Source organism: Prunus mume, linkage group LG7 (assembly GCF_029339155.1).
Source record: "Prunus mume cultivar Tortuosa linkage group LG7, ASM2933915v1, whole genome shotgun sequence".
Classification (NCBI taxonomy): Eukaryota; Viridiplantae; Streptophyta; class Magnoliopsida; order Rosales; family Rosaceae; genus Prunus; species Prunus mume.
The window spans coordinates 20,161,295-20,179,950 of NC_142704.1; the positions used below are offsets into that span (position 1 = coordinate 20,161,295).

At 40.7% G+C, this 18,656-nt stretch overlaps 2 protein-coding genes and 1 pseudogene across 3 annotated transcripts; 1 reads left to right on the forward strand and 2 right to left on the reverse strand.

The window, feature by feature from the left end:
* Positions 1–8,706: 8,706 nt before the first annotated feature.
* On the forward strand, positions 8,707–11,434 carry NUDX14 (nudix hydrolase homolog 14). Of its 2 annotated transcripts, XM_008240503.2 has the most exons (7): positions 8,707–8,938; positions 9,047–9,152; positions 9,276–9,353; positions 9,465–9,557; positions 9,718–9,810; positions 10,438–10,536; positions 10,918–11,434. In XM_008240503.2, the coding sequence occupies exons 1-7, from the start codon at positions 8,724–8,726 to the stop codon at positions 11,152–11,154; spliced, it is 921 nt and encodes a 306-aa protein (XP_008238725.1). In that variant the 5' UTR covers positions 8,707–8,723; the 3' UTR covers positions 11,155–11,434. The 2 variants fall into 2 exon arrangements, with proteins under 2 accessions (XP_008238725.1, XP_088897531.1); XM_089041405.1 differs by lacking the exon at positions 9,718–9,810.
* Positions 11,435–11,576: 142 nt separating this feature from the next.
* Positions 11,577–14,349, reverse strand: CCS (copper chaperone for SOD1). Its single transcript, XM_008240505.2, has 6 exons — positions 14,053–14,349; positions 13,824–13,850; positions 13,503–13,575; positions 13,257–13,391; positions 12,484–12,704; positions 11,577–11,992 (listed from the first exon to the last, which is right to left on the reverse strand). Exons 1-6 carry the CDS (start codon positions 14,305–14,307, stop codon positions 11,729–11,731), a joined length of 975 nt encoding a protein of 324 aa, XP_008238727.2. The 5' UTR covers positions 14,308–14,349; the 3' UTR covers positions 11,577–11,728.
* Positions 14,350–15,671: 1,322 nt separating this feature from the next.
* On the reverse strand, positions 15,672–18,346 carry LOC103337347 (subtilisin-like protease 3 pseudogene; annotated as a pseudogene).
* Between the last annotated feature and the right edge of the window lie 310 nt (positions 18,347–18,656).

Here is an 18,656-nt window from a genome sequence, read left to right on the forward strand (position 1 = left end):
GCTGGGAAAGAAGAGAGCGTTGGAGGAAGCTCACCAGAGTGTGATGGGGACAGGCCGAGGCTTCCTCCTTTGACCTGCAGGCGCCAAGCTCCCTTTCGGTATGAAGGACATTTATGCCGAGGAGGTGGAGAAGGTGGACTTCTCTGGGCTGTATCGACATAAGAAGGAGGTGAACTTGGCCATGCATCGGCAAGAGGTTCCCTTGGTGAACGTCTTCCTGGAAGGCGTGAAGAGTGACCCCGAGGTTCTGGCGAGGACCCCGCCACCTCCTATGTAGATCGGGCCTTAAGACGCCCTTACCTGGCCTACGTAAGTTGTCCTGCCTTATGAATTTGTTCATATCATTCTAGTTTGCCTTTGACTAATTATGCTTTGTATTGCAGGCCTATGGTGAGATGTACGTGAATATGGCCAACGCAGGTAATGAGATCCAGAGGTTGAAGAGGCGCGATGAGATGGCCAAGGACAAGATAGCGAAGGCGCTTGAAGCCATCCAAGAGAAGAACACCGTCCCGCAGAAGCGGCGATGGGTCAAGGAGATGGAAGAGCTGAAGTGGTTGAGGGCTGAAGAGGTAGTGCTGCCCGAGCCGGAAGCGATAGAGTCGTTCGTTGTTCAGAGGAGCCAAGAGTTACATCATGGATCGATGGTGGCGGCAACCGCGCGTTGGGAAGAGAGGGTGGCGAGGTTCAACCTTTTGGTGGAGATTAACTTTGACATGAGTCGCGAGCCTCCTTCACCTAGTCCTTGCACCGATGCCGCTCGAGCGCGAGCTAGAGCCAGAGCGAGTCAGCCACTACGGATGCTCCTTTCACCGAGTCTTGAAGGCATTGTCCTTGGGATCGCGAAGATGATATGCGACGGGTTGGCAGGCTTTGGTAACCTCATAGGGGCCTTCCCATGTAGGGCCTAAGGTATCTTCATGGGATTCTTGGTGGCCAAGAAACCTTACGCATGACCCAGTCCCCGTTTGAAAACACGGGCTTGACTCGGGAGTCATAGTACCTAGCGATGCGCTGTTTGTACGTGACATTGCGCATGTTGGATTGGTCACGAAGCTTGTCAATGAAGTCAAGGTTCAGGGCTAGGTACTCATCATTAGCTTCGGCCTCATAAGTGGAGGTTCGCATGTGGGCTAGCCAATTTTCACCAGTGCTACGGCTTCAGTACCAAAGGAAAGAGAGAACGGTGTTTCTCCTGTTGAGATACGGAAGGTGGTACGGTAGGACCATAGAACCTCTGAGAGTAGCTCTGGCCAGCAACCCTTAGCTTTGTCAAGCACCTAAGGTAGGGGAGGCTAAAGCCGCACTTGTATAGGGCGCCATTGGTAATCAAATATCGAGCGGAACGATAGCGAACACACCGCGCTTCAGCAGGATCAGCAGTAGTGTCTGGTTCTCGCAAGAACCGAGTGATGGGGTTCATCCATGGGCGGCCGTGATCGATGACACATGAGTGGTGCCGGGCCGGGCTGGTCCAAGAACTCGGCGGATGTTACGACCTATGCCCCGCTCCACCCGGCTAGCCTTGCTAATGCATCGCATGGTCGTTCTCGTGAGGCGGCACCGCTCATAAGATGAGCGCCGAAAGTTCCAAGCAAGTGGCGGGTATATTAGAGGTACGTTGTCATGGAGATGTCCTTGGCCGTGAAGTCCTGGTTGACTTGATGGACAACAAGCTGTGAGTTGCTGAATATCTGAACTTGCTTGGCGCCCATCTCCTTTGCTAGTCGAAGGCCAGCTAGGAGTGCTTCATATTCGGCCTCATTGTTAGAGGTGTGGAATTTGAATCGGAGGGCGTACTCAAGGACAACTTTGTCTGGGGAGATGAGAACGAGGCCGGCCCCACATCCTTGGGCATTGGAAGAGCCATCCACATATAAGGTCCACAAGGGCTAGGTCAGGTCGAGGTTGTCATTGTTGGCGACGTGGAGCTGGCTCGGGAACACTGGGTTCGGTTATAACTGGGTAGAGGTCGGCTTGGGGATCTGTGAATTATGATATGAAGTCAGCAACCGCTTGGCCCGTTGTAGCTGGGCGGGGTGGATATCAAATTCACCAAGTTCAATGACCCACTTAACCAATCTCTCGAAGTCTCTGGCTTCTACAACACTTGCCTGAGCGGCCGTTTGGTTAAGACATGGATGGTGTGAGCTTGAAAGTGTGGTCGGAGTCGTCTAGCCGAGACTACCAGGCGAAAGCAAGTTTCTCAATGTCCGGGTACCAAGCCTCCGCATCTTGCAATCCTTTGCTCACATAGTGCACCGGATGCTCAAAGCACCTTCGTGTGGTCGAATGAGCACCGAGCTAACCGCGTGGCCGAGACAGAGAGATAGATTGTGAGAACGCCCTGCACTTAGGGTTGACAATAAAGGGGCTTGGCTCATGTATGCCTTGAGCTCACCGAAGGCCTGGTCACATTCGGCATTCCAGGTAATGCTGCATTTGCTACCCTTTAAGTGCCTTGAAGAATGGGGCGCAACGATCGCTGGCCTTAGAGATAATCTGTAAGGGCCGCGACACGCCAAGAAAGCTCGAATGTCATTGACCTTCTTGGGTATCATCATGTCTAAAATGGTCTGGATCTTCTCCGGGTTGGCCTCAATACCCCTTTGGCTGATCATGAAGCCAAGGAATTTGCCTGAAGCCACCCCAAATGAACACTTGGTGGGATTAAGCCTCATCCGATACTGCTTCAAAATTGCGAACATGGCAGAGAGGTTGGGGATGTGCTGGTCTTGCTCGATTTGGGGATGGGTTGAGACTGAAAGAGGGGAGTAAGGTGGTTCGTTTGGCATTGGTCTTGCTTGATTTGGTGGTCGGGGCTGAGAGATATCACCTTTAGAAGTCAGCTGGTTGAGCTCCCAACAGAGGAGAATTCGGGTTTTTAAAACTGAACTTCAAATATTTACGATTATGCCACTGAACTTTTTGATCGTGAACTCATTCGTATAACTTCGATTCGAGTCCACTACGTGTCTACGGACTCGCTTCGTCGCGCTTCACGTAATGTTATAACCGAAACCCCCAAATTCCTTCCTGGTCAAAAAGTCAACTTTTAAACCACTAAAATATTTTAGGAGTATAATGGTCTTATACTGGAATAAATTAATAATTAAATATTAATTAAGGACCGGGTTGTTACAATCTAACCCCTTATAAAAATTCCTCCTCAAAATTTACATACCCATAACTCGAAAAGGTGAGGGTATTGGGCCTGCGTCTGCTACTCGTGTTCTCAAGTTTGCTCTTTTAGAACTGCACTCACCATTTGCCTCTCAATAACTGTATCTATAAAGCAATCAATAAAATCTGAAAGCAACACATTTATATCTGAATACTTGAGGCGGCTTAAGAAATGTAAAACTATGAAAAGATCTGATAATTAATTGAATTTCTGATAATTCAAAACCCTGCTGCCATTAATCTGTTATCTAGCAAAATCCCCTTTTCCTATGAGTGTCCGACACTGCTAATGCTGGGCACAAAAAACTAATTTGCCATTTTTAATTGAAATTAAATGAAATTCAAGTGCGACTTCTACCAAAAATTCAGCAGAGTCTTCCTTGTAAACTGAACATTCCCCAAAAACATTCTACTTGTAGAACAAGCATATATGTTTAAATATCTATCTATATGACAACTGCCAGCATGTATCGAATTATATCCAAAAGGAATCAAGCATCGTAGCACTTAAGTCTCAGGTTGCAACAATTCAAATAAATAAATCTGCTCATAAGATTCATCTCAACTTTCAGATCAACAATAATACTCTGGTAATCTCACTCAGCAGCATGTAAATTACAATATTTAAAAGCATATAATAAGGTATTGAACTCATGCATTCCTGCTTATACATAACTTACCAAGTTGTAATCTTGCTGAAAAACATTGAATATATAGTTCATCCTGCTCTATAATCCTTGTTGAACTCATGAGACATCTGGTCAACCTGATCCGCAATTCTAGCTCCCACAAAGTGTGGATAACTGAAGACTCGTGGGGCAAAATATGCTAGAAATATTGGAACTGTTTATTACCATATCCAATAATAAAAGATTAAGGTCAACAACTTAAATAAAATAAAATAAGAGAAATTAAAGCAAACTGGATTAAAATAAAATAGACAAGCTCCGAATACTCTTGTATCAAACTCACGTATGGTTCATAAATAAACATATATATATATATATATATATATATCTATATATTCATATAATACTTGTAAAACAATTGTGATGCTTAAGAAAATAGTGGTAACTGTATAAAATCCTCAATTTAGTTTAAAAGCCTCTTAAAACTTAAATGCTCTCCACTTAGGCATACCCTCATATCTAATTCATCAATTCCTGATATCCACAATTTTTGGTATCCGTCAATTCTTGGTAAATCACACCTGATATTCTGTCCATTCTCGTATTCACAATTCTTGGTAATACCAATTCGATATTCCACAATTCTTGATATCCGCAATTCTAGGTAACCACAATTCCTGGCAGTCTCGGTGACACCAAGTCCACCCGAGCCGCAAACTTGCGTGATTCGGGGATCGTAGTCACTGATCCACAAACCGGCAGTGTCTCTAAACAACACCTCAATCCGAGCCGCAAACTAGCACCACACGGTTCAGCGCCCTCAAACTCGTGGGGCATAAACTGCTCAAGGCAACTGGGGTACCCTGTGGTGGGTTTGAAAATTATAGTATGCTATTTACATAAACTTTCAATAATTTGGTTTTCAACTGAACTTAAAATATATCCATATATATATATATATATATATATATATATATATACCAAAATCTGTTAAAAACCAAAAATTAAATTTCTCCCTTTTCAACCACTGAATATATACATCAACTACTTACCTAGTTAGTTAACCACATTGCTCTCTGCTTAGCATATCATTCCAATATTAAATTTATACTCTTACAACACAATTAATCATCTTGCTAAACCTCAGTTCTTGACATATATGTATATATATATATATATATATATATAATAACAGGTATAACATGTTTTTCATATGAAAACCTCAACAAATTTTTCAAACCCTTCTGGATATCTTTTACTCAGCTACGCCAATGAGGTAAAATAACATAGGAAATGTCCAACAATTTCTTAAAAATCAAGATGCACATGTGATGCTGTATCTACAGGAAGTTAACCTAATGTTCGATACTAATTGAAACGACCTGACCCAAATTCTACTTTCAAATCCGGGCCGAATCCTCGCTTTATAATTGACACTTGGTGGTTGTGGGTCACAAATGACCAAAATGCCCTGAAAACAAAAACACAAACTCAAAGGCTTTAACTCGTGGCTGCGCTTGATAATCAGAGGCTGCCTACGACCTTACGAAGGGATCTGCCAGCGTAGTTCTTTCCTCTGCTCTCGATCCGCAACTCGCTTGTTTCATCGTAAACTCGCCTAGGGCTGACATTCCCGAGTAACCGGGACTCGCTTTTACGATCCGTCAAATACTACACGATCCTCGGAATTACCTAGATCAACATACTTGAAATTGATCGCGATCTAACGGTTCAAACGATCGAACCCGTAAATCACATACTAGTCCGCATCCGCTCGGGTTCAAACGTTATCCGAATTAAGATCCGCGAAATCATACACGCCGTGAGAACTAGGAGATTATTGTAGGATCGATCGTGGTCCCCACTGCTGCCCACGCCGCCGCCACATGGGCTGGCGGCGTGTGGTGCCTAAAGCGATAACGCTCGTCGGAAAAACTCGAATCGTGGCTCAAGGTTCCTACCCTAGGTGTAACACCTATTTGGAGCCACTTTTGTTTAGACTTACCCCAAAAACTGAACGGAAGTGGCTGTAATCGCACCCTCAAAATCTAAAACCTAACTTAGCAATCAAAGTATTTACGCTTGGAATTTCTGAAATCCTACCCAACCAGCAGCTAGAGCATGGAAAATAGCTAGAAAACCATACCTCACTCGTCCGATTTGGTGGCCGGAGGTGTCCAAATGAGCTCCGTGAAATTCCATAAAAAACTGTCCAAACCGCCATATTTCGTAGCGGTTTATGGCGACCATGACGGCGGATCGAGGCTGGGATGGGCTGAGACTAAAAGAGGGGAGTAATGTGGCTCGTTTGGCACTGGTCTTGCTCGATTTGGTGGTCGGGCTGAGAGATATCACCTTGGAAGTCACCGTTGAGATCCCAACAGTAAGAGAATTCTGGGTTTTTAAAACTGAATTTCGAAATATTTACTTATGCCATTGAACTTATTTTGATCGTAACTTCTTCGTTACAACTCCGATTCGAGTCCACTACGTGTCTACGGACTCGTTTCGTCGCGCTCTACGCACTTTTAAACTACTAAAATATTCTAGGGCTATAATGGTCTTTTACTGGAATAAATTAATAATTAAATATTAATTAAGGACCGGGTTGTTAGGGTGAGGACGAGCCCCTTCGGGAGTATGCAGCCAAGTTCAGCCATGAATACTCCCGCTGCCGAGACTCGATGACCGCGCTACCTTCAAGTGCTTTCAAGATTGGCCTCCGAGAGCCCAACTTACGGTATTCGTCCACAACAACCCTCGAACACATATGTCGAACTAGTGAAGCATGCAGTCATGCCAAGGTGAGTACTTCAACTCCAAGCGAGCCCACCACCCCACGTGTAATCCTTTGTCGATCCTCCACCGCCACCCATTCCAGTCCACCTCAACATTCTCGCCTGCACACAAGCACCCACGGTGCCCAAGACCCCAAGAGGAAGGATAGCTATCAAGATACCATCAAGAATAACAAGCGGGCGTACATGGTAACCACCACCGCCTAGTGGAAGCAACCCCCAGACAAATGACCGGCCCCACTCCCATTCTCACCCAAACCTGTGTTCTGAGGTCTTCACCACCCTAAACACTACCTATGAGAATGTCCCTGTGCACGAGACACCTATCGACTCACCTCTACCCCAAAACCAGCCGCAAGCCTATGCCTAACACATGTGTCTTCATCGCTTATCGGTTCGTGGCCACGATATCCGAATCTTGTGTTGCCTTGCGCAACATCATTGAATGACTTATTCGTGAAGGGAAACTGGATAAATACGTGCGCAACCTCCCACCCCTACCTAACCCTCACCAACGGCAGATCAACATGATCTCAACCATCAGTGGAGGCCCTACCATGGCTGGAACCTCCATCAACTCCATCAAACATTATGTCCACTCAACCTATGCACATCAGGTCTTCAGCACTGAGTAGGGATGCCTGCCGAAGAAACAAAAAATAGGCTGGGCCCCATTACCTTCTGCGAGGAGGAGGAGCGCGGCATTATTCTCCCTCATGATGACCCAATCATTATCCGCCCGACATCTTTAATTTCGACGCATGATCTTGGTAGACACTGCAGCTCGCAGGTGATTTTGCTAATGCCTTCAACGAGCTTCAAGTCCCGCCTTATTTGCTTGACCGAAGGCCACACCCCGGTGAGCCTTTCGAGCGATGTGGTCCAACCTATTGGGAGCACCATCTCCTATCTCTATTGGAGCAAGACTCAATGACGACTGATACCACTCTTTTCCTCATTATTGATTGCCCCACACCATAACGTCATTCTTGGGCGCCGCCATGGCCCAAATGAAGGTTTTAATTTCCACACATATGTTACTGTTGAAATTTCCTACGCCTCATGGCACGAGCACAAAGGCGCTGAGACCAACTCGAGCCCAAACTATTATGCTTTGGCAATAAAGTCTACCAATCCCCAACATCGGATGGGCGACTGGGAGAGGGGTGGCTGAAAGGTGGGGTTGAGTAGGGAGAGAGGGTTGGCTGGGTAGGAGGTAGGAGAAGAGAGCGGAGATTTTTTTTGAAATTTTTTAATGATTTTAATATGATTTAAATGAGTCTGTAAAGAGAAAGGTAAAAAAATATTAAAATATTAAAAATATTAAAAACTCACTTAATGATGTGGCATAGACAACTTAACAACCACATCAGTTGGTACACAAATATGGTACAAATAGATGGTCCCCCTAGCATTATCCTTTAAATAATAAATGGAGCACTAGTCTGCCATGTATCACAACGAACCTATAGCTTTTTGAATGTTTCTTCTTGGCAATGATCGTTGCATGCAACCAACTAAGTCATAAATTATTTCCTACGAACCTGCAGATTTTTTGGTCGATTATTTTTTATTATTTCTTGACCTACACGCTCCCTTTTTTAAAAATAAAAAAAAAAAAAAAAAAAATCATAAATGTGGTCAACTTTGCCATCGTTTAATTTTTATTATTTCTTGAACCTGCAAATATTATCTCTAAATAGTAGTTTAATTAAATTAAACAATATATAGTTGTTGAATGTATGAGTGTTGTACCATAGTTTTTGTCAAAATAATAAAATATGAATGACCCAAAAATATAGCCTGTATGGTTGGAGATGGAAAAATTTAGCTTGCACTATTCTTTAAAAAATTAATATTTTGGGGGCTAAATTTTTAGCCAACTACATTTAAATTTCTATGATCAAGATGACCTAAGATGTTATAGGAGCTCGAACCTGTGATTTTAGGTGCATAGTAAATACTCTTTAACAACTTGAGCTAGAAGCCTCTTACAAAGAGCTAAACAGTTTTAAGTAAAGAAGGAAACGACGTGCCGTTTATGCAACAGACTTGCCTTATTAAACAACACTGCATATACACGTGTACACAGAGAACTCGCGGTTTGTGGAAGATGACACGTTTTCTTCAAGCTTCAGTGCCTCTGAGCCTGAGCTCTTTGTCCAGAAGACTCAGCCTTTCTTCTTCCACTCGCCTTCAACTTCGATCCTTCTGCTGCAAAATGTCGTCTGACTCGCCACCCTTAACTCACTCCATCACTCTCCCGAGTCAACTCACCGAACCCGTCGAGATCGTCGCTGCTCCCAATATCTCCCATTCCGAGTTCAGGCGAGTCACGCTTTTCTTTCACCTTTTTTTCTTTTTCTTTTTAAAACATAAATATATAATTACGATGCTAATTATGCAGTAATGGAAATGTTAAAATTAATGTTGCAGGAGTGCTATCGATTCGTCCTTGTTCAAGCAGTGGCTGAAGAACATGGAAAGTGAAAATGGGGTTTTGTACGGCGGTGCATTGTCTCTTAGACGAGTTCTAATTCAGGTAATTCAGTGCTTTGTTGAGGTTTTTTGATTGAATTTTGAAGAATTGGTATATAAACATTGTTGTAGAATCGACCCTTTAGCCGCTGCTAATAGTTGGTTGGTTAATTTTTGTGGGTAACAGGGTGTGGATATGTTTGGAAAGCGCATTGGGTTTTTGAAATTTGTTGCAGATGTGTTTGATAAAGAAACTAGGAAAAAGGTATCTGATGATAATGCCTATGTGATGTGCTTTCTCTTGTTTTGGTCTTCATTGGTGCCCATAATTCTTGATTTCTTTCTCTTGCTTCATTATGAAGTAAAACTTACTTAGGTTCCAGGTATTGTGTTTGCACGAGGACCGGCCGTAGCTGTGCTTATTCTTTTGGACTCAGAGGACAAGACCTATGCTGTTCTTACTGAACAGGTAGGTCTTTACTTTGGTATTTAGAGCATCTGTTTTGAAGGTTTTGCTTTATGTGAAAATCCACTCATTGTATTATTATGCCCAATAAGTTATTACGTAAATAAACGGTATTGTACTTCCCATGTATTCAAACTGTGTTGAAATTCCGTGCATGTCCAAGGTTAGAATCCCTGTCGGAAGGGTCATACTGGAGTTGCCCGCTGGAATGTTGGACAACGAGAAGGGCGATTTTCTCGGCACTGCTATTCGTGAGGTCTCTCTATGTTTGTACAAATACAATATGATGTATATACGTGTCTGTATATCAACTTGAGTCAAATTTTTTTAAGGGCATGCCTGAAAATTGAACTAGTTTACTCATAAATCAAGCTACGGTTTGGTTTATCGAGAAGATTATTGTTCCATAATTTCGTGGTTGGTTGTACTTCACTTGGTAGCCATATCTCTCCTAAGTCTTCTCTAACTAATCTTCATTATCCTTGCTTTTGTCCCAAATATAGGGGATAACAATCACATGAACTCTGGTCCTCCATTATTTCTACTATATACAATGTCTTCTGTTAAATCTGATTTTTTATTTATCATGTATTGCTTCTTTCTCATCTTACTCTTGGTTGGACTTTGTCTTCTGTTACTCATGGGTACATCTAGTTGTTTATGTTGATGCAAATGAACATTGTCCAATGTGTTCTTGTTGCTAATTTATCTTGGAATTTTTGTCAGGCCTAAAAATGTTTCTTGTAAAATTTTATGAAATTTTCTTTGGTCATGTTTCAGCTTCTGTGATATTCAACTATAATGTACTAACTGTGACATATTGCAAGGTTTGAAATTTTACTCAAACTTAAGATGCATGATTCTTATCACAACACTTTGGCAGGTTGAAGAGGAGACTGGCATATGCCTAAAACAAGAAGACATGGTGGACCTCACAGCATTCCTCAACCAATCTACTGGGGGCAGAATTTTTCCTTCACCAGTAAGTTGGTGTTAATTATTTTCTGGATCAAATGCCAAATTGAAACTAAAAATGTAGGAAATCTTCCCATTGATAAAAATAGGCAGGTGAGAATTGGTTGAAGGAAAGAAAGATCCCATATATTTTAACCATTATAAAACTCACAAAAATATAACTCCAATAGTCATTTTGCGTTAAATATATGCTCTCTCTTGGCCCAATAAAAGAAAAAACATGAAACTAATTTGGATGCAGAAAACATTGCATTTTAAAAGTTTAAAACCATGGGTTTGTAATTTAAGATTGAATAAACTCAGGTATTATACAAATAATATAGTCGTGTTTTCTCTTTTGTTCCACCTGTCTGTGAAGGGTCACTCTTTTTTGTTTTTTCATGGTTAGGGAGGGTGCGATGAAGAAATCAGTCTCTTTTTGTACAGAGGGCAGGTGAATAAAGAGATTATTGAACAGCTGCAAGGAAAAGAGACGGGTCTTCGAGAACATGGGGAGTTGATTAAGGTTTGTGTGGTTCCCTATGAAAAGCTCTGGTGCATGACAGCTGATGCAAAGGTTTTAGCAGCCATTGCGCTCTATGAAATGGCCAAAAAAGAAGGGCTCTTGCCTCATCTGAAAGCATGAGCTGCTAATTATTGTAGCAACTGTATCCTATTTTTGGTTTGGTGGGTTTTGATGTTTGCCAGCACAGTTGGTGCTAGATCCTGACTGGATTTTCTTCTCTGCTGTGTAAAGTCTCTTTTGGTTCTGTTATGTTCTACTTATTATTGAGCGGTAGAGTTCTTGCCGGGTTTACAAGCTGTGATTGTTGGTGTTGCTACAATTATTTGCATATAGCATGGTTTCTGTATCAGTCGGCCCTGGTAGCAACAGTTAAAGAATGTTCACTCTGTTCTTTTGTCTAGCTTCTCCAATTCTTCTTCTAGTCTGTGTTGCCCTCTCATCAAAGTGAATGGGGCGTTGAGAATTGTTAAAACTCTGATCTGTAGGGCTAGGGTGAGCATCCGATCTTTCCAATTTTGGTATATTTGACAAGATGATGCAAATTGGTTGAAATCATTTCCTTTATTTGATAAAACGAACATTTTTTTTTTAACACTGGACAAAGGTTTTATGCAGTACAGAGAGAGAAAAATACAATCACTGTGCCTAAGAAATTCAACTAGACTATGACCCCAGATAGGGCTTGCTTCAGATATCAGACCTTGCTGGTGACGAAGTCGTTGCCGGTTGCTTCCCATATGGTGGTTCCATCACAAGTGCAAAGCTTTTTGTAGTTCTCACCAACTCCAGCACTTCTAGCAATTACAGCGGCTTTGATACCAGAGTCCGACTTATCAGCAGTACCGTATACCACTAATGACCGGCCGATGAGATCAGCAACTCTCAACTTCTCTTTGACGCCGGAGAATAAGGCATTACCATTCTCATCAGTATCCAATGTTCCCAGGTCGCCAAGCGGCTGAAAAAAATTCAGCATACCACTTAGAGATTGCCATAAAATGTGAACGTCATTGTGAAGACAAGCGAGCACTAGAACTAGAAATTACATATCTTGGGAAATATAAACCATGAATATAAAATAGTGAAATTATACCACTCAATAAGTCTTTAAACACGTCTTGGGAAATATATACTGGCATGCAAATTTTGTTCAAGAGCAATCAATTGTTGAACAAGCAATACAACAAACATATACAGTTCTTAATTAATACAACAAACAAATTATAGTCATAATTTCTAAACATATTGTAGTTTTCTTGTTTGTGCCTCAAATACAATAGCAAGAACTCTGCAACACTGATCTGAACATTTACTGGCAAGATTTATTCCAAATTATATATCATTTTACCTCGTCCTACGAGACTTGGAGGAGTCAGATAATTAGTTACTAATACATGGAAAATCAAAACAAACATAAATATCAGAGAGAAGGTTTATATCAAAGCAAACCTCATTTGCTTCTTCCTTTGATGGATTAAACACTTTTCCAGTGCTTGCAGCACCTTCTGTTACATCACCAAACTCATTGATAGACCAACCATGTTTTCCAGGTGGCAACCCACTAAAGTTGGCCTCAATCCTAGCCAATTCCATATTCACCTGAGCCAAACGAACCACACCAAAAATATCTGGACCTTTAAATTCAGCAACAGCCGCAGAAACCAAGAAATCTGTAAACCAAAAAAAAAAAAAAGAATTACGCCATCAACATAAAATTTCATGATTACTAAATAATATTCAGCAACAAACCAAATTATGACTTCAACAAGTAAGGAATTCTGCTGCAGTAAAAACAGGATGTTTAGATTCTTCTTAATGGAAACAGGACTGCAATAAACCTCATGTAAATTAGAAGATCTTCGACAGGCAACAAGAAAGAAGTTTTTTTTTTTTTCAAAACATAGGTATATGCTAACTGTTAGATGAGGTCATTTATATTTTTCAACACAAATTTTTTACAGATGGTATCATCTAGTATATTATCCACCAATCATACTCGAATCACAGTCCTGTTAGTTCACGTTTCAGATTCTACTATACTTGGTAGCATACTTGATTGAATAAGAATCCTTATTCAAGCTGCATCATAGTGTCATGCAACAAGAAATTAATGAGAAAGAATTGAGTACCCTAAATGGAATACAAATCAGTAACAAATTGAGAAAACAGTAATATAAAACCAGCATTGCATTGATGAAAAAGAAAGAAAAAAAAAATTTAACCTTCTGGGATCCCTTGCCCAATTAATCTTGCTTTTCGACCCGTCTGCTCCAAAGCTTCAGTCATGGTTTTCACAGGTGTTGAACCTAGAATCCTAACAACTTGGCTGTTAAGGTCCACCTCTACACTTTTGACCCCTAGAAGAAAACCAATTGAACAAGAACATTATAAGATAAATTGCCAACAAGAAGGGGGCATAAAAGAAGCAAATGTCTCTGCTTGTAATGCACTAGCTCAGAAAAGCTTACCATCAACAGTTTGTAGCTTATTCTTTACAGAGTTAACACAACCCTCGCATTTCATATCCACCATGTACTCCGTCTGAATAACGAATCAAAACCAGAACTTTAATTTTTCAGCCAAATTAGCATAATCCTTTAATTTTCATCACTAATAATTATTTACATTTGTAACTTTTTCCTGATAAATACTTCAAATTTACTCCATTTGAGAAAACTCATAGCTTAATCATAACATACAAGGAGAAACAAAGTAACTGAAACATCATCTATGAAATAAATAAATAGAACTAAATATAAAAACATAAAATTTTGAAGGGTGAAACTTACCAACAGCTCTTGCAAGGCAGCATCGCTCTGCGGTTCAAAAACAAAGAACTTTAAAGATTCAGCTTTGAACGATCACAGAAAGTTTAAATAAATTCAAGAGCTATAATAGAACCCATCAACGAAATTGAAGTCAATTGAAGAATCAGTTTAAAACCCATTAATGAAAACTCAGAGAATTAATTAAATGTTAAAAAAGTTATAAAAAAAAAGTTGAAGAATTTCAGCGAACCTGATGGGATGGCTTTTGTTCTGACGTGGGCGCGTCCATGCGGATAGCTGACGGCGAGTTTGTAGCGAGGCAGGAACGATTTGGGTTCAGAGATGGTGTGGAGGAGAGAAAGGAGAGGTTTTGGGCTTTTAGGAACCGAAAAGATTGAGATGGGGAGGCAGAGGAAGACGAAGAGAGTGAAGAAAGGGCAAAAGCCGCAGGTAATGCAGAGGCAGCTATGGCAGTTGTCGTAGCCACTGACCTCAGAAAAGCCATTTTAATTTTTATTCTACTACTTTGCAATTGCGTTTTTGGGTATATTTCTATTCCTTACATCATCAAATTCATTTTTTTTCTGGTCAAAAAATAAGAAAGAGATGGAAATTCTTGGTAATGGTAGTTTCTAGATTGTTTTATTTATTTATTTATTACCAGCTCATCTCCTTCCTCCACCTGCTTGTTTATTGTTTCATTTCATCCAGCATTACAATTTAGGGGTAATTGTAATTCTTCAATTTTAATTATTATTATTATTTTTTATTTGTATCCAATTGGTTTATAGAAGATGACCTTGAAATCAAAAAAACTTATATGAAACGGATAACATTGTTTTTTATATATCACCAATCACGCTATGTCAGTGGAAAAGTTATCACACACGATAATACGACGGTCGGAATAAAGAAAACAACGTTATTCTCATTGCACACATGTGTTTCTCCCTTAACATATTACTAGCTCCTTGGTACATGCTCACGCATGTGCCAATTGGTTTTATTTTTTATTTTTTATTTTATTTTTAGAATTAAGAAAAGATAATATGGGTAGTTATGTTCCATAAAAGTATGACCTATAATCTGATTTTGTTTTCAATTTTAATTTTTTAATATAAAAAAATATGAATTTACTATATTATTCTCATTTAATTAATAATTTCAATTCTTAATGTTTGAATTAACCAAGGGTATTTTCTAGTATTTTGAATATTTCATCATTTTCTACATTTTGCTTTATATATATATATATATATATATTATAAAAAGGCTTGACCTATGGGAAAAGAGGACAACCAATTCAAAGAAAAAGAAGTATTTACTTATTTATTACTTTTTTTACTTTAGTTTCTATAAAAATCTAGAACAACATTAACCAAAGCGTTTTCAAAGTTAATTTTTCTTAAGATTTAACTTGATTATTTGAGATGTGAGCAATTTAACATACTATCTTATTAGACTGCCAGTTAAAATTATAGTTACATACATCATGGATATACTTATTGGAAAATAAATGTTCAAATGTGGAAGACTATCATTGCACCGATACTAAAACCCTCTTATGCATATTGTGAAACCTAATTATGAGTGGTTGGGTGGAAATTACTTGAGTATTTGAAGTAGTCTAGAAACGATGTGGCATTGTTTCGAAAACTCGAGACATATCTAGTAGGACTCTAAAATGTATCTGTTAGTGTAGAAACTAGAAAAGTTCTTTTGTTTCCTTTCTTGGTATCTAATTTCTTTCTTTGCTAATCTGATTTTAGGAAACTGACTAACTCAACGATTTTGATTAATGATGGCAGAAAAGGAAGTTAATTCTAGACACAATTCCATGTGGTAAAATGAAAGCGATAGTAGTTCTTTCACAAGAAATCTCGAAAGTTCTTCTATCTTATTAGAATGGATCCAAATGAATACTTTATTTGCAAGAAAGTCCATAGAGATTAAAGACACAAAGTATGCAGTGACCAAAAGCTTGGGCTGTATACAATGTGGCGAAATTCTGCAGTGAGTGCCATATATGGACCTTTCATTAAACCACTCATACAAAGTGAGCTTCAAAGGGCTTCCAAATTTTAGCTTCCCTAGGACCCAAAGATCACAACTATTGGGCTAGTAACATTGTGCTTATCAGAAACCCATCTCAAGTATCCCTTGCCAAACAAAACACCATCCTTCCCAGCACCGTCTTGTGCAACATACTTCACACGATATGTAATAGTCTGCTTAACCTTTGTGAATTTAAGCACCTCAGGGCTCACATTCACATCCACTTTGTGTGGTGCTAAAATATCCAACTTGTAAGTTGAATTTGCCTCCCCAACATTCTTCACTGTCCTTGTATAAAGCTGAGACTTTGTCTTTTTATTGGAGCCAATTATAATAGAAAATGAAGGGTAGTTTAGCTGTGCTTCTGGTATGGCTCCAATTTTGGAGCAATCCACTGTTTGTTGGGTTATGATCTGTATCTGTTTGTCTGTGTAATTCAAGCCACACAGGTATTGGATGTAATTATTCGGTTGCGTGTCGTAGACTAGCCCTGGATCATTTGCTTTTGAAGGGTTAACATGGCCTGCACCTATTGCAAAAAGGTCTGCTGCCTTGAGTGTTTGATCAACAATGGACTTACCTCCGAGGTTATGTACATCAGCGGTTGTCATGATTGCTGATTTGATAGCAGCGGGTGACCAGTCAGGGTGTGAGCCCTTGAGCAAGGCTGCAATGCCACTTAGGTGAGGGCATGACATTGAGGTACCTGAAATTATGTTAAATGTTGCCTTAGATTTTGTGGCATTGTCCACTGAAACAGGCCATGTTGCCAGGATGCTAACACCGGGACCAGTGATGTCTGGTTTCAAAATCCCGGGGCTTGCAGTGCTCGGTCCTCTTGATGAAAAGGAAGCAACACTCGGAGCATGTTTATCTCCAATAACAGTGCCTTTGAACAAAATTGTGGCTGTAGGCTTTGTGGTTGACTTTAAATAGGACTTGATTTTCAACCCTGCATCATAACTCACATGTGCTGTAGGTAGCACATGAGGGTCAGCTAATGTGCTAAAGCCATCAATCCTTTGGTTCATGAGAATCATGGCAGCTCCACCAGCTCTTTTTACTTCTGCTCCTTTGTCAATTCTTCCACCTGCTCCACCTCTCTCACATAAAACTATTTTCCCTTTAACGTTTTTAAGAGTTCCTGGGTCGCAAAAAGCTGTTGTTTGGTTTCCAAGTGAGCCTGCGTCAACAAGAGGTAGCATAATTTTTGAGTTGAAATTGTTAGGCTGGAACAGAGATTCGCCATTGTACTCTTTCTTGTTTCCGAGCCGTGCTGTTGCTCTGATGTTTCTGTCAATCGTGCTTGCTCCGACGGTGAGAATCCATGGGGCCTCATTTGATGAAGTAGAATAGGAAGGACCAGAGTTTCCAGCTGAACAGCTCACAAAAATTCCCTTTTGAATTGCTCCAAATGCACCAACTGCAACCCCATCTGAATAGAAAGGACGGGAGAAACCGCCAAGGGAGAGCGAAAGCACGTCCACCCCATCATCAACCGCAGCATCCATTGCAGCCAAAATGTCACCTTCAGCACAACCTGCCACAGAGCACACTCTGTAGATTGCCAAGTGAGCATAAGGTGCCATGCCAACCGCTGTGCCCTTGACCATTCCAAACACCGCGGCGCCTTTGACAAAGTTCCCGGCGGCTGTACTGGACGTGTGGGTCCCGTGGCCTTCTTGGTCAAGTGGAGGGTCTCCTGCAGGTTGCCCAGTGCTTATGCCATTGAAGTTTCTTGCACCAATAAGCTTGTTGTTGCACACTCTGCCATTGAACTCACATTTGCCTTTCCATTTAGCTGGTGGAGGAGGCACTCCTGCGTCACTAAATGAGGGATGATCTGGTGAAACCCCAGTATCCAAAACTCCAATGATCACACCTTTACCATAGTTTGATCCTTTCCAAAATCCCAACCCTTGGTTCAAACCCAAGAAGTTGGGGCTGTGAGTTGTGTGCAAAGGCAGGATTGCCTCTGGATAAGCTGACACAAACCCTGGTTTCTTTTCCATTGCTTTCACTTCCTCCGGTGTCAGTTTTGCTGCAAACCCGGTCGCCACATTGTGGTATGCATGAACGATTCGTGGCTTCGACAGCTGGTTTGAGGTTGCAATAGTACTTTCTGGCAAAAATGTCTGGTACCAACTCTCCAAATCTTCATGAGATTGTGCAGAAGATCCCTGAGCCACCGGCTTTTCTACCCAAACTATATAAGTTTGCATGCCATTTTGCTCCTCATCTGCAGCCAGTGATAAAGAAGACATGAAAAGCAAGCAAAGAAGATATACGATCTGCATTTGCAACACCACACACTTTTTGCTCTCCATCTTTAATCTGATTCAATTTCAGATGAACTTGTAATAAGAGATATCAAGAGCTTGATTTTGGGTATGAATATTGGCCTGCAACAATTCTTGTATAGATGATGATGCAAATTCAAGGTTGTGAAGGTCTCTGGCTTAAGTTGGGAACTTGGTTTCTTAACAAACTGCCAAATGAGGCTCTAGGCATGTGGCATGAGATATACATAAATTGCGAGAGTTCTGGAATGTGAAGGACTTGGTAATGCTTGGTATTCTATACAGTTAGAACAATGCGGCGGGAAACCTTGAGTTAATTAATTTGTTTCATTTATGGAAGGCTGCCCTGGTAGCAAATCATGGTGCCAAGTCCAACTGGTTTGCCATTACTGTTACAAATATTGTTACAAATATTTAACCTTGAATGGTCCATTAAAAATAATGAACAAAAGGAAATAAAGAAATATTAAAGGGTATATATAAAATTGGGTTGCCAACG